General features: G+C 44.3%; 3 protein-coding genes across 3 annotated transcripts; 1 reads left to right on the top strand and 2 right to left on the bottom strand.

The window, feature by feature from the left end:
• The first annotated feature begins 3,064 nt into the window (after positions 1-3,064).
• Positions 3,065-4,379, top strand: LOC104419441 (scarecrow-like protein 3). Its single transcript, XM_010031102.2, is given in 1 exon segment — positions 3,065-4,379. A coding segment is annotated over 1 exon segment (1,254 nt). The 3' UTR covers positions 4,319-4,379.
• Positions 4,380-4,738: 359 nt separating this feature from the next.
• On the bottom strand, positions 4,739-7,736 carry LOC104419440 (UDP-arabinopyranose mutase 1). The gene is made up of 4 exons (XM_010031101.3): positions 7,063-7,736; positions 5,998-6,248; positions 5,747-5,915; positions 4,739-5,351 (listed from the first exon to the last, which is right to left on the bottom strand). The coding sequence occupies exons 1-4, from the start codon at positions 7,402-7,404 to the stop codon at positions 5,010-5,012; spliced, it is 1,104 nt and encodes a 367-aa protein (XP_010029403.1). The 5' UTR covers positions 7,405-7,736; the 3' UTR covers positions 4,739-5,009.
• Positions 7,737-12,042: 4,306 nt separating this feature from the next.
• On the bottom strand, positions 12,043-15,617 carry LOC104419439 (cytochrome P450 85A). Its single transcript, XM_010031099.3, has 9 exons — positions 15,355-15,617; positions 14,280-14,604; positions 13,626-13,772; positions 13,279-13,524; positions 13,083-13,169; positions 12,903-12,981; positions 12,707-12,813; positions 12,468-12,592; positions 12,043-12,347 (listed from the first exon to the last, which is right to left on the bottom strand). Exons 1-9 carry the CDS (start codon positions 15,543-15,545, stop codon positions 12,257-12,259), a joined length of 1,398 nt encoding a protein of 465 aa, XP_010029401.1. The 5' UTR covers positions 15,546-15,617; the 3' UTR covers positions 12,043-12,256.
• Positions 15,618-15,927: the final 310 nt, after the last annotated feature.

Below are 15,927 nucleotides of genomic sequence, written 5' to 3'. Positions count from 1 at the left end.
CATGTTTTCAGCTTCCTCTCCTTTTTTTTCCCTTGGCACTCATGCCTCTCACACGTAACCCCGCCGCGTTTTTATGCAGTCGGTTTCTCTTGGCAACGTGCCACCATCGAGAATGGAAGACGCTTCGGTTTGGCATTAAAATCACATGACAAGACAAGTTCCGTAGAATGTGCTCAGCGGCGGCCGTGGAATCAGTCCAAACTTTTCTGCGTATCTTTTGCTGGGAGTGGTTCAGGTAAACATGCCAGCACACACGGCCGTACATCCCCACGATCCGACTCTTTTCGTGGTTTTGCTTTTGTCTTTGCGTGGTGTTTGTCCGTGTCTAGTTACAGGAAATACTGGCGAATCGGGAAAATCACCAAAAAAAAAATCTGAATTTATTGTACTTATCTAGCATGGGGTGCATAAATTTAGAAATGTCCGCTTTTGTGTCGGCCCATGATAAAATTGCCAAAGATGATGAAGTCACAAAAAGGATATATGAGATCAGAGCAGGAAGGCGTAACTCCATCTAAGTGAGAGATTATTAAATGTACAACATAGGTTCACACCCATCACAAGATCAATACTTTGCACGTCACATGTGTGACTCCTGTGATGTAGTTTTAAAGGATGGAATGTGTGCATTTTGGGTACACTAGTGTTTTTTCATCAAAATACATCATTTTTATGATTAGTAATAGGATACCTATTAAATGGGCAGATCAGCCAAGTTTGGGTTGGAGTTTGGGTTGGGTCGGAAATGGTCCGACCATATTGACTCTTTTTCATGCATTATAAATCTAATGATTCATATTCAATCAAATTCATATCCAATCCATACCTAACTTAACTCTATATTGCTAAAACATTTTCATATTTAATCAAATCTATGAAAACTCATATTCTAACCGAGGTTAGAGCATGGAGTAAGTGAGCATAAAATCGAATGAGCGAGAGAAAGTCATAGTGATGAGTTGAGTCTAAATAAATTGTGAATACATTTAACACTCATATTATTTTGGGCTTTACCATTTCGAATCCATGTACCAAATATAACTAATCCATAATAACTCAACCAATCAAATATGGATTAAGAAATAGATTTATGACTCATTTTGAGAGGTCTGATGATCATTCATTATGGACTATAGAATCTACAGGAAGCTTCATCCTCGGCAATTTTGAAGCGATTGGATCTTCTAAGCAACATCTAAGCCAACAAGTAGATTGGCTGGACAATCTTGGACATATGTCCAACGGTAAGCTTGGACAATAAAGAGCATAAAAGGAGGTCTCGAAGCTAAAAGGAAAAATGCAACATAAGAGAATTGAAGCTTATAATTTCAAGATTTGAAGTGTGTTTTCCGATAAAATACATTCTTCTGCACAAGCAACATTGTGTCATCATTTAGAAATCAAGAGCATGTGAGGAGTTATTCACACGAGTTTGAATAAAAATTACTCAAATCTTGTAGCCTCTAATTGGTTCATATAGTAGAATCTAGCCAATAGGTTGTTAGCACAGAAGAGTGAACGTAGGCTTGTTAAAACCGAACCATTATAATTTTTTGTGCATAATTCTCTATCCCTTATTCTCTTCATTTTAATTGTGATACAATTGCATACCGATAAGAATTGACCACTATAAACTCTGTCACTAGAAGTTGTATCCTCGCAATATTAGTTTAAATTCTTCTAATTTCAATAATATCACTTATTCACCCCTCTCTAGGAGATAGATCTAACTTAATAACCTGACCAATAAGCCACCCATTGAGGTAAAAGATCAGAGTATGACACCTATAAAACTTATCTCGTGCTCGTCCACGATCAGCTTAGCATTTTGGAATTCCACAGGCAAAGTCCAAGTGAAAGGTCGGGTCTTCAGAACGGGTTCAAAGCTCATAGCAGCAATGGATTAACCAAAGAAAGCCATCGACTGTTTTGTGCATAGTTGGTCTAAACGTTATTACTTGTGCCAAAACGTGGTATAGAAATTTGCAGCCAACGGCCCAACAAGCCAATTTGGGCAGCGACGCTAGATCGATCCGCCTAAAAATCGAAAACCCATATCGTGGGCGCCAGAGAGACGCATGGGCACGCGACATATCCGGGCTCCGAATCACGTGGGTCTCGCCCGACCTCTTATGTCCGATGGTGACTTCTTGCTCATGTCCTCCTCCAATTTTTCTAATGGGGCTATGATCTCATTCCCCTCCTTTCTCAATCCTGTAACTACTTCAGATTCACACATTTCCTTTGTTCCTTTCTTTGGTTCAACAATTACCTAATTTTGTATTCTGTTTTAGTGAGTCACCCTGGCGTGGCTCGACTGGCCAAGCTTTCATCTCATGAGAAAGCATCGTGGACGACAGAACGAGTCGGACGCCACGTTAGGCAGCCGAGGTCGACAGGGCCTCCAATGGGAGGACACCCGGCTCGGTCCAACCTACGACGTTCACGAATTTGGACAACCCCTTCGACACATCCATTGCATGTGACCATGTGGTGTGACAAAACTTTCCACCGGCATAATAATTACTCTGTCAGGGTCTGTCATTTTAAATAGCGGGAGGCGTCGTTGCTGAAGTAACTTGATTACATCACTGTATGTATAATAAATCGAGTTAAATCCAGCATCTCCCGACTCCAGAGATCGAAGGGGCGGCTCGAATCCGGCACTCGCTCATCGAACGAAAATTTGTTCTGTTCCAAAGGATGTGGGTTACAGCGCTCGATGGAACTTTAGGGATTTACGTCGCTGACATTTGTGACAATTCGATGCGAAGTATGCAATCGTGCGTGCTTAAAAGTCATTCACGTAGTTTGCAGATAGTTGGGTACATAGTATTCAAACCCTAATTCATATTGTCTCAGCCTACAACCACCATATAATAAAGCCAATGGACCGCATTTAATTGGAAATTTATTTTGTCCGATTCACTTGGAGATACTAGCAAACCTCCAAATGCAACCTCCTTTTGTTTCACACCCTTTTGGCCATCCTTAGCATTTGATTCCTCTTATAAGTCTTCAAAGATCCCTAGCTTGCTTGCTTTCCATACAATGCTTAGCCAAGATGAGTTCTTCTTCATCGTCAGCGAAGCCTGATGTGACCTTGAGCCTCACCTTGCCATCCTCCCCAGCCCATGAGACCTTCAAGCCTGAGGAGAGAGGCCTGCTCCTCATCCAGCTCCTGCTGTCATGCACCAGGAACGCGTCGTCGAACAACCTCCACTGGGCCGACGCCTGCCTCCAGAGGATATTGGAGCTCTCCTCTATGACCGGCGACCCCATGCAGCGGCTCGCCGCCTGGTTTGCCTCCGCCCTCGCGGTCCGCATCGTCAAACGCTGGCCGGGAATCTACAGGGCGCTGCTGAGCCATGCTGAGCGGGATGGGCCGACAGCCCCTCCGGCCCGGCCCATCCTTGCTCCGGCCTTCCCATGCCTTGCTTTCACCTGTGCCGTCGTAGCCCGGATCTTGCTTCGAGCCCTGGCCGGGGAGCGGGCGGTTCACATTGTGGATCTGGGCTCAGGTGACCCGGAATTGTGGGTTCCTCTCCTCAGGGGCCTAAGCCAAGGGCCAGATGGGCCTCCTCAGTTTAGGCTGACTTGTGTGTCCGCTAGAAGAGATGTTTTGGACATTTTGGGTCATGCCCTTGTCAAAGAGGCTGAGATCATGGGCATGCCCTTTCAATTCAACCCTGTGAATGTGTCCTTAAGAGAGCTGACCGAAGAAATGCTCCGACTGAGATCAGGAGAGACGTTGGCAGTAGTGTCAATGCTGGGCCTCCATGCTCTACTAGCCGAAGAGGACAGAATAGATGCAGACTTTGGAATGATCAAGAGTGATTCCGTCAAGGAATCCAAGCGAGTGGGCGAATTCCTGAGCATGGTCCAGTCGGCATCACCGAGAGTCTTCTTCCTGGTCGAGCAGGAAGCCGACCACAACGCGACCCGCCTGGTCGACCGGTTCGTCGAGGGCCTGCACTACTACAGTGCGGTGTTCGATTCAATAGACGCTGCCCTCGGGGGCAGCTGCCCCGAGGAGCGGCTTGCCCTGGAGGAGATGTTCGGGAGGGAGATCGAGGACATCGTCTCTTGCGAGGGCTTGGAGAGGGAGAAGAGGCACGAGAGGTTCGCGAGGTGGGCGGTGAGGCTTGCCTAGGCCGGGTTCAAGCCGGTCCGGCTGTGGCTTAACGCCATGGAGGATGCCAAGGTCGCAGTTGAGGCCCATCTCCGAGATGGCTACAAAGTCGTGACCGAGAGGGCTTGCACCATGATCTGTTGGCATGAACGACCGCTCCTGGCGGTGTCTGCATGGAGTTGTTAGGCCATGAATCTATTTCTATAATTCCTTTTGTCCTGTTACTTTTGAAGTTGTGTGTAATTATGAGAACAGATAGACGACTTGGGATGGATTTTCTTAGATTTTCTGAACGAATGTTCTTGTCTACTTGACCTCAATATCCGTAGCCAATAACGCGTTCCGTTTTCGATGGAGCTCAATCGCATCAAGCCAAGCTAAAGCGTAAGTCAAGGGATAGGACAACCAAAGTAGGCCGACGCAGACAAGTCAGAATCAACGCCAATCCTCTATTGTGCCTTGGGATTTTGAAGAAATTAGCACAAGATTCAATTCAAAGATCCGAATTGTTCTCTACTTTTTCCCCTTGAGAAATGCCGTGATTGAAGACCCTTTTGTCCGTTTGCTAGGTTGCTATCCAATCTTCATAAATTCAACAAGCAAAGAGCAAGAGAATGACTATTTCCATTGAAAACTCATTGTTTTATTGTTGTACAACATCATAGTAGGAACTGAATCAGCGAAGTTTAGATCCAACGAGCAGAAGGATAGCCCCAGGAAACAAGCCTACAATTGAGACGTGATATTCTCCGAAATTAAATTAAAAGAGAGAGAAAAAGAAGGGGAAAAGGTACTGTAATGGTAATGGCTCTTTGGTGTGAATTCTCAGATTGGAAAATTAACGAGCTAATATATCCCCTCAAGGTACGGAACTTCCTCATTTGGCCTTGCCGTTCGGCGCCTTGGTGGCGGCTCCGGTGGGTGTGTTGAGCTCGTCCCAGGCCTCGATCCAAGTGATCATGGCATCTGCAAGCTTGTCGAAGTAAGGGTCGACCTTGCTGAGCTTGTCCTTGACTTGCTTGGAGAGCTCGATGTAGCACTTCTGGACCGTGGTGCAGTCCTTGGGAAGAGCCGCGGACTGGAAGAAGGGGATGATCTCTTCCTGCCAGAAGATGCCTTTGTACTCCTTCCTCAGGTTCACAAATGGGTTGCTGGCTTTGCTGTGCCATATGTAGGGCAGGCCGGTCTTCACTCCCAGTCCCAGATGATCACAGATGACCTGCGAAAAGTACCGTTGCATCATGTTAACTCTGAATCAGGGAGGTGTTCTCCTGGCCCAAATGAGGATCATTACATAAAAAGTGATGGTATTGAGCAGATGTTTTGGTAATTACTGAAGGATCGAAATTCTATGGGAAATCTACAGGGTTGTGGTTAATCGGGAGCGAGCCTTTTAATGAGCATGTCATGAATCTTGACAGAGAAATATAGGCATTGAGCACGTACGAGTTAGTCAAACCAGCAACCTATGTATATATTTAGGTTTGGGCAATTGTGCTTAACATCTACTGCCAATCATAAGCATTGCATCGGCGTTCGAGCCTCGATAATATAACAGGATCGATTCAAATACAAAGGAATCTAAAACTGATGGTGCGAAGAAAGCGAAGCTACCTTGACACACCAGCCAGCCCACATATCATCGTAGCGTCCAATTGGCTGGCCGTCACCCATCAGTCCGAAGTACATTGCAGGGCCAATAAGCTCACGGTCAAATGCCAAATTCATGCCACACATCGGGAAAAGAGTGCCCTTTGGTATTGTCAAGACCGCATCAACATACCTAGTGGAACGTTCTCTCAGTTGTTATTAACAAAGATTCACGATCAAGCCAGGACAATGAAGAATCTGGAGGATTCACATACCTTTGGTTCCTCTCGAGAGGCTTCACGAGCTGTGTAGGCGCATCATAATCCGGGATGTTGAGCCAGAGGCCATGAGAAACCGCAGTCGGCACACCCTCACGCAGGCTGAAAGGGTATCCACGGACGAAATCTGCACCTTCCGTGTAAGGGTCATACAGGGTGTTGAAGAAGAATGGAGTGGATGGGCAGAGGAGATTCTTGATATGCTGCTGGAGGGCATTGATCATTTTGCCCGATGGGTCTTTAGCGACCTGATACAACAAACAAGACCAGAAAAGAAAAAGTCATCTTCACATTGAGAGTGACCTCACTCCAGGGTTGACTAGATTAATCAATCTTGACTAAGACAATAATCAGAAGGCATCTTACTTCGATCCTACAGTCACAACTCAGAAGTAACAGGGCCTCGAGGAGGTATAATGTGGGTAAAGATTCTTAAATTCGTCATCGTGCATCGGAATAAAGTGAAGATATAATGTACTAGTCGAAACAACTCATGGGATATTAAATACAAACTAAATCAGAGAAGAGTGGCTTCCACAGGTCAACTCTTTCATTCAGTTCATCGAATGACGACCAATGAGGCTGCATCATCGAGATGCGGCGACTAGAGTTTCCACAAGGAAAGTGGAGAGGGACGTGGTTCTGCTTTCAAAGGGTCTGGGGAAAAAGTTAGGGAAATACGATTCGTGTTCCGAAAAGAGAAGGACGCAGATCTCGAGTCTTGCATATACAGCCAGAATGCCTAGACCTTGGAGTGTAATGATAATTCAGATGTAGTCCTAAACCTGCTCGTTTCGATCTATCAACCGAAAAATGATGCAAGATCAAGCTAGTGAAGATCAAAATCTCGTCTTTAACAAAAGTCCGCCAAGTGATCGACTGCAATGCAGATCAAGGACACGGCTTCGTCCCAAACCATCACCAGACCGAGAATCGCAACAATGTAGCTACCCACAGTCCAAGAAAAAGGAAACCCAACAACAACAGCCGCATAAAAGAGAGCAAGGAAAATTCAGATTGGGATTGGCAGAGAAAAAAAAGGGAAGAGCCGTCGTCACTCACGAAGCAATCGTCGTCGATGGTGTAGATGTACTTCTTCTTGGAGACCATGTAGCCGAAGCAGCGGCAGGCGGAGTCCTTGAAGGAGATGCAGGAGGCCTTGGGGCCCAGGATCTTGTTGATGTCGTTGCGGTTGTAGAGCTCGTAGTCGAAGCCGTCGGGGACCCGGATTATCTTCGACGGGTCGCCGTCCTGGACGATGATGAGGTGGTACGGCTCGAAGAAGGGCCTCCACATCTCCAGGAAGTCCAGGTTCCGGATGGTCGGGATCACGATGTCCAGCTCGTCCTTGAGCAACGGGACGGGCTTCGCTGCTGCTGCTACGGCTGCGGCCGAGTCCGCCATTGTTCGATCTCGAGGCGGAGAGAGAGAGAGAAGGATGAGAGGCAGGGGAGCCAGAGGCAGGGGAGGCAGAGGCAGAGGCGGAGGCAGAGACAGGGATTTTGGGGTCTGCGTGTGCGCTGTCCGCGAATGCGAGGGAGAGAGAGTGAGAGCGCGGGGGATTTTATATGGGGAACGAGGGCATGCGAGGGAGGGGCGCAGAGATCGGCGGCATGAGTGGCGGCTTTAACTGGCGAGCGAACGTGTCTGAACTTGTGTGGGGAAAGGCGACCCGTTCAAACTCCACCCTGAACACCTTCGAAAGGCAGCAGCCTCCTGTCCTTCCCCTCGCCCTTTTGCCCAGACGCTCTATTTTGCCTTTCTTTTCCCATGCTCCCTGCTTTGGACTAAGAATAGAGATTGGCCCCCCCATGAGAATATTATGAAACGGGGTCACTTTTTGTCGAGTATATTCTTTGCATGTTTGAACGCGTAGGGATGGACTCCTGGCGTCCCGCACGTCGCGGGAACGGTCTATCGAGAGTCCGCAGTTGGGTCCGCCCAGGGGCCACCACCAACACGACTCGCCTAATTTTCTTCTCTCTCTCTCTCTTTAATTCGGCCTTCAACATGGCCCGTTTGATGGCTTGTATGCGTTAGGTCATCAGCCTAACTTCGCAATAGAAATTGTTATTGTAATTTTATCTCGGTGACATTTGGTGTTGATGTTGTTGATATCAAGTATTTCTAATTCTTGTTAACTTGGCAACTTGTGAATTTTCATATAAATCATCTTTTATTCTCTAATATCTTTCGAAAATATATGATTTTTATTTTTGCGTTCTCTTAGGTTGCATTTGGGCGTATGTATTTTTAGTTATGGTAGGATTGGATAAAATATTATGGGATAAAAAATTCATGAATTTTGCTATATATTTTATATACCATTTGGTGAATCATGGTAATAAAGTGGATATTTTCATATTTTATCTTATCTATTGTTTGGTATAAATGATGTATTAGTGTAAATGAACCTAAAAATGCACAAAAGCAGATAGTGAGAATCTCTCATGATTTACCAACTAAAAAAACCACTAATGCACAAATGGAAATAGGTTCCATCAATCAAACCAAAATTATCGTATGATCTAGATCTTAAATAGCAAATAAGCTCATTATAGTATTCTGAAGCCATGATTTGATATAACATAATTCAACTATGACAAGAAATATGAACAAGCACCAACAATAGTAACAAGTTAGATCTGTCGGTGAATGCCAAATCTAGTAAGAGGAAAAAAAACATGACCATTCACCTTGGTGTTTTAAATGATAAACTTTAGCTCATTATATAACATCATCTTTGAATTTTTAATTGTTCAATGTAATTCTTGAACTTTTGGTACATGTTCAATATATTCCCTAAATTATATTGTTATCTCAAACTTGAATTAATAGAAGGATAACATTAAACATCTTCATCTTCATAAACTAATTTAGGGACTAAAGACCACTTTGAACAAATTAAAAATTATTAGGACTACATTGCATGTTAGGTTAAAATTCATGGATTATTTGTGTCATTATCCCTAATAGTTTGAGTTTGTTTGTTTGAGAGAAAGCTGTTTTTGGGATGTTATTTTTCAAATTTCATGCATTTGAATGATGGAAAACCAATTATATACAATAAGTATTTTCCATGAGCTGAAAATAATAAGTTTGGATTGTGAGAGAACTTCTCATTTTGGCAAGAAGGAAATCATTTTCTCTAAGCCATTAAACAAAGGAAAATAATTTCCATAGAAAACATATTCCTTCGTCATTAAATTTTCAACGAATTTTAACATCTCATATTAAGTTCATTTCATATATTCTGATTTCAGAAAAGAAAACATTTCGCACTCTAAAAATATAATCGAAGAAGGTATGCGCGACGCGAACATAACTCAATCTCTATAAATCAAGGCTGTGTATGAAATTAGATTATAAATCCACTTAAAATTGAACATTCCTAATAGCAAAAAAATAATTCCGAGATTGTGTCGCAAGATGATGTCGTCGGAGGGGGTTTTCGCGTGGAGGACGAGTTGACTCCCGAGGTGTTAGAAGTCTTTGATTAGAAGAACTAGATTGGAGCAACTTTGGGTCTCGCGTACGGCACCCAGCCAACGTACAGATCGAGTTAAATGAAAGGGGAAAGCAGGCAGGGGACTTGGAGAAGAGTGCGTCTTAATTCTCGCGTTGGGTCCTTTCGGCCGCATCGCCCGATCCGATCTGCGTTCCTGCATCGTTCGTGCCTCTCGAGAACGGATCGTCCCCATCATCGAAGCCTTCTAATTGACTTGAATTGCCTACTCCTGCAAACTTTACAACCTAATAATAACATCGAACATCCGGAGGGTTAGCTTCAGCAGGACCGGTCCTCGGAACTCTACTCTTACGGGAAGGAATCTCTTTCTTTCCGGGTCGAGAGCGGATGTAACTGGTCATTCTCCTCCTAGTCCTGGACTCCCTAGCGCCGATGGTGTGCCTTCGACCGGGACCGGGGGATGTAGAGTTTGAAACTAGATTGATTTGCATTTGCGAGAAAGACATTGATTAAAAATACCCCCCTTGGCCGTTGCGAAAAGAAGTGATTTTTCCTGTTATGAGTTTTTGTTGCGATGGTACTATGAACTAGGAATGGTTGTTGAAAATGAGAAATAAAACTTAGCATTTTTTCCATCCCAATCAAAATAAAATAAGGAATGAAATATTCAATAGGATTCCTCGAATCGTGTAAAGCTGCTTAACTTTGGAGATCTGAGAATTTTTATGGGATCACGGCAAACTTAAAGTATCGAATAATAGTGCGTTTGATGTTTGAATTTACATTTCGAAACAGTAAAACCCGTTTCATGTTCAAGACTCCAGAGGTAGGATCGAGGCATATGCAATTAATTAGATAACATCTTCCACGTTGTATGATGGCGTGTGGAATGCAAAAGGAGAAATGCATGCGAGCCACGATCGCTGACCGATGGAAAATGGAGTGCAGAAAGTCAAATGTGTCTTGCCTGATCTTGCTGCTGCTATTAAGGAGATCGTGCCAAATGATGCATGGGACATCGCGCATGCCTCCTCTCTTTAATTTTAGCTCCTTCGCACGTTTCCTGTAGATCCATCCATCCTCTGGAGCACTTTGCTTCTGTTTCTACCTTCCAATTAAAAGCTCTTTCAACGAGTCATGACCTCTAGATCTGTAACATTTCTAAATTAACTCACTTAAGGTATTGTTTGCTTTAATTTGTCTCATATTGAGTTTCACGGTTTTGTCATTTGGTGTACAAGCAAGTATTTTCCCAAAAGATTATCCAACTTGGTAGGCTCGCTTAACTTTGAAGTTCCAAACCATACACCTCTCCCACTTTGATACCATATTAAAACATTCTTAAATTAATTCACTCAAAGTATTATTTATCAAAAAAGCTTAAATTAAACTTTACCAAAAAAAAATAAAAATTCACTCATCTCATACCAAGCCTCACAATTTTGTCCTTTGGCGTAAATGTAGGTATTTTCCTAGGAGATCACCCATTTTAGTAGTGGCTCTAACCTGGGCTTGTTTAAGTTTGGAATTTCAAAGTTGCTATTATGTCAAAAGGCGGTTTCATGAATTAATTTCGATTTTTACATATATAATCGAGAATTGTTCTCTCCCTATTCAATGCATAGTTCGGTTCATTCCTACCCCTTTCGTCATACTAAAAGCTTTGCTTAAGAGCCACTCCTTATTTAGGTCCTTGAGGCTAGGCGAGATCACTTCCTACTCTCGTCCGACCGGGACCAGGTTGTTATAGGATTGAGGTTGGTCTGGCCTTAAGCTGGCGTGGTGACTGCACATTGGCCTCGGACGCGAGGTTAACAATGACCTCTGCAGGAACAGCAGAGGTGCAGAAATGGTGGATAATCTGAGGCGGGACGGCGGGCGCGTCAGATCGAGCAAGCCTCTTGAGTGAGGACGAAAGGGTTTGGGTTGGATGCCGAATTTTCTTTCTTTATTTTTTTCTTTTTTTTTTTGGGCAGATTAAATGGGGATCTGGTAAATTTCGTCTGGAGGACGAGAGATGCGACATTAAAATTGATTGTGTATGAAAAGTAAAACGATATAATTTTAGGCTTAGGAAAAGGACCACGAAGGCCGAGATCATTGCAAATTTTTGTATATAGCGTTCGCTGATCTCTTAGCCGCATGACATAACTGTGGATGTTGGCCCATAAAAGGTTAGGACCACAAGAATAGCGAACGAGGGAAGTGAAGGGTGCACAAAACATCGTACAGATTGGCATGACAGTTGCCTGCAACTTTTCGCATGACATGTACCTAGGCAACGAAGAGCCCACATCGAGGTGTCCAACCCTCGCGTCGATGCGATCTACTCGGGGTCTCGCTCAGTTGGATCGGAAATTTCCAAGCCCATTTCCAAATTAGAAATCACGGGCCGGTTAATCATTTCGCATTGGTTGTGCCTACTCCACCCCGCTTTCTGCTTCTTTTGCTGCGGCATCTCCGGTCTAACCTCTCGCTAGAGGCCTTCAACGTGCGCTCACATGATGTTAGGTGCACAGGCTGTTGTCAATGACCGCATTAGTTTATGGAAAAATGACACTCCGGTTGCGATATTTGGGGAACTGTGGTCCAGACTAATGATCAAATGAGCAGTTTTTTTACACGAGGGATGAGCACTGATAGCATCTGGCTCGAGCTGCAAAACTTTAATCTGGTGCACTTTCCTACTTAAATCTATCAAAAATCATTAATATACATCTGTACTTGTCGTGCTTCTTGTTTTTTCCTCTTTTGGTTTCTTCTGTACATAAGAATATTGGAGTCAAGTCAGCATTGAGGGGAAACCCTTATGTGCAGCCCATTTGGTGCTTCTACTCTTGGAAATTTCATTAGCTTGTCTCCCCCAATCTCTTCCCATCTGCAAAAGGGCAAAGAAAGATCCGTGAATTATTAATGTCACGTTTTTCGATGAAAAGAAAGGAAATCATTGCTTAAGTTCAATAATGCATCAAAAGGGCCAAAGCTATGTGATAGGTACCTGTATCTGGTCACAAAGTAGTGAAGAAATGTGGAGATTTCGGCAATCCCAAGTTCCTTTCCAGGGCATTGCCTTGTGCCCCCACCGAAAATTAGGTTGTAGTTTTGACACTCCACGCTTTTGTCCTGAAGAATTGGCAAGTTTGGAATGGTTAGAACAATATCGTCCGTCAATAGTACAGAAACAGAGCTCTCTGAATGTTTCTAAGTAGTGCAGTACTGCTATGTACAGATAATTACCAGCCATCTCCATGGATTGAAAGCTAGTGGATCGGGATATAATCGCAGATTGTAATTTATTTCTCTCGTGTAAACGTATATCCTCCATCCCTTTGGGATTAAGAACCCTGAAAACGAAGAACAGAGAAGAAGGCATTGAGTAATTCGCTCGACAGACCCCTGAAATGCTGGTTGCATGATTAGAGACTAGCCATACCGTTGAGCTCCATGTCTTTAGTGGTTTTTCTCAAGACCCCATTGACAACTGTGGCCAATCTGGAGGTCTCAAATATGACCTGAAGAATGAGGAAGGACATTATGCAATCACGAGTTAGTAGAGTTAGGCGAATTTGCAGAAATAAAATTTCGCAGGAAAGTTGAATGTAGGTAGTCTCACCGCACGAGTGAACCGCATCGCTTTGAGGTCGTCCCACTCGATAGGATCCTCCGGCCTTTTCTTTGCTCTAATCCCCAAGTGTTCTTTCTGAATAATACAATATCAGAGTTAGCAATGCCTATGAAAAGAAAAAAAAAAAAAAAAAGGTTCGGTGCTTACATACTGAACACATTGCAGCCGTTCTTTCCCAACTTACCCTTAATTCGTGAAGAACGCTCGGGTTGTCGTGGAGATACTTCACAGCCATCATGGACGTGGTAGAAACGGTCTCGTACCCGGAATACATGATGGTGATTATCTGGTCAATGATCTCTTCATCATTCAACTTGTATTTGTTATCATCACTCCTCATGAGGCAACCAAGCATGTCATTGTGGGCTTCCTGGGAGACCCTCCTCTCTTCTATCAGTTTCCTCAACATACCTAGTATATTTTTCCTAGCCTGCAGAGAGAAAAGAAAAGATGAGACTCAAATTTAGACAATAACCTTAAAAGAACAGATCGAAAATACTGGTCAGTGAGTACACGGATTCGCTGATTCACCTGGAAACCTCGACGGTAGTTTGTGCCCGGGAGGTCTATAGGCAGGGAGAGAGTGCCCAGGACCAACTTGAAGAACTCGGGTATGAATTCTTGGGAAATGGAGCTGGAGTCGATTCCGATTTGCATCAGCGACGAGAGGAGTGCCATCTGCACGGATTGATGAAACAGGATGCACATAAGAAACCGAGGAAACTGAATCTTGATATGTTGTATGCACTCATGTCACAAACTATCACCCATTAAACTATGAATTATCCCAAACAAAGATATCCTTTGATCAAAGATCATGCCCGCAAAAGAAGTACTTCAATAATCGGTGTCAAGATCTGACCTTATGAACAGTTGAAATCTATTTGTGGAATGAGTCAACTTTAAATGTATACATGGCAAGATTTTTACCAATGAGAGAGCAACTGTTCTTTTTCCTAGGAGGGGAAGTCACTTTTCTTAGGTTCACCAACTCTCATTACACGTCTGGTATGGGTCTCGTTAAAAGGAAAAATCTAAAAGCTGATTGATGAAGCGCTCTCCACTCTTGGCATTCTTTCCAAGAGGACTAGGCAGTAGCCGTAATTCAACCGTGCCGCGGGGGGCTGCGATGTCATTTTTGCCCCTAACGTTTCCAAAGCTTTAAAAATTTCTTTTTGAAAGTACCTGTTTGGTCTTGTCTTGGAGGTCAATAATGGAGCCATCGTCCCAGCGGGCGAGGTGGGATCGCATGAACCGATCGATCTTAGGCAAGAGCTGGTCCCTGATCATGGTGGGGCTGACCAGGGAGAGCAGAGCACCCCTCATGTGCTTGTGGGACGCGCCGTGAACCGCCGCTATGTTGCGCTTGCCCAGTATATCGAGCATGGACTGCGGGTAACCCGGGACGAGCCCCTTGGCCTCGTTCATCAGGATGTACCGGTTCACCTCTGGGTCCATGGACACTATCGTGGGGCACCCCAGGATGTGGGACTTGAAGAAGCTCCCATACCTGCAGCGTTTTCCAATCAGCAAAGCGAACTGAGTAAAAATCGAACGAGGACGCCGAACCACCAGCTCGCCTGGGAAGAACCATATCATTTGATCTACTGGACTGATCGACCACTGATGTTGCCAAGAAAAATGAGGTGTATCTTACGTTATCCAAGGGCATTTTCTTTGACAGAAGAGTTTCGTTGGGCAAAAGAAGGTGAACCCACCTATCTGGACTCTACCCAGCGCGAACGGGATCGGTCACGGGGGTGACAACGATAGATCCCACAAAAGGTTTTCACTTCTTTACAATACTTTTCTGTCCATGCAAGCTTTTTCATGCCCATAAAGTTACCTAAAAGCAACGGCGGGTTCTACTAGAAAAGAACATAGACCAATCAACCAGCATTTCAGAAACACATTAGTGCAGCACCGGGGCTGCTTTGGGCAAATATCGCGTCGAGTCGAGTCTATTAGGCCAAGTCAATTATATTTCCAGAATACGCAGGTCTCTCGCTCGGGGTCCCATTAAAAATGACGACTTTTTCTCGGTTTCAAATTGATTCTGTCCACCACATCACTGGCAACACGAGTCCATAGAACTTTTTTACTCTCTCAGATAGAGAAAAGCTTAACCAAGTAGATTTCAATCTCCATGGAAGGCCAATGAGATGAAGCTCACCCAGTCGCCACTCACCAGTGACCCCTCAAAACTAGTAAAAGAAAACGACTCGGTAGAGAGAGAGAGAGAGAGAGAGAGAGAGATGACCTGGCACTCTGGTTTTTCATGAAGTTAGGGCCTTGCTTGAGGAACTCGGTGGTCTCACCAAAGACTGGCCAACCCATTGTGCCCGGAGGCAGACCTTTCTTCATGTACCTTACCTCGTTCCATCTCAGCAAGGCAGTGCATACACAGAGCACCAACACCACCCCAAGAGCCAAGAAGATGTAAACAGCCATTGTTGCTGCTCCCAAGAAGCTCAAAAAAGCCCACCACACTCACTCCCTACCCTCCTTCTCAGAGCTGTAAATGTGATGGGGCTTTGTCTGGTTTTATCTCCGAGTACGAGTATATATAGGACTCAGCGCCCGTGGGGGGAGAGAGAGAAAGAGAGAAGGGGACAGGGGACCACTAATTTAATTGTTTTAATAGATTATTAATTCTATTCCGAAATGACATAACAAACAGAACCAATTGTCCCGAGCTTGTGGTATTCAAAGTCGGGACTTCTTGCACTCACCCGAATGTTAATATATCAATTTCCATAATCAAGTCTCGATAGGATGGACCGCAGACTCTAATACCTAGATCCATTCACCTAATCTTTGAAGAGATTCAAAA

This window comes from Eucalyptus grandis, chromosome 9 (assembly GCF_016545825.1).
Source record: "Eucalyptus grandis isolate ANBG69807.140 chromosome 9, ASM1654582v1, whole genome shotgun sequence".
Lineage (NCBI taxonomy): Eukaryota > Viridiplantae > Streptophyta > Magnoliopsida > Myrtales > Myrtaceae > Eucalyptus > Eucalyptus grandis.
The sequence above is the reverse complement of the archived record's forward strand: the minus strand, read 5'-3'. Positions and strand labels throughout refer to the sequence as shown.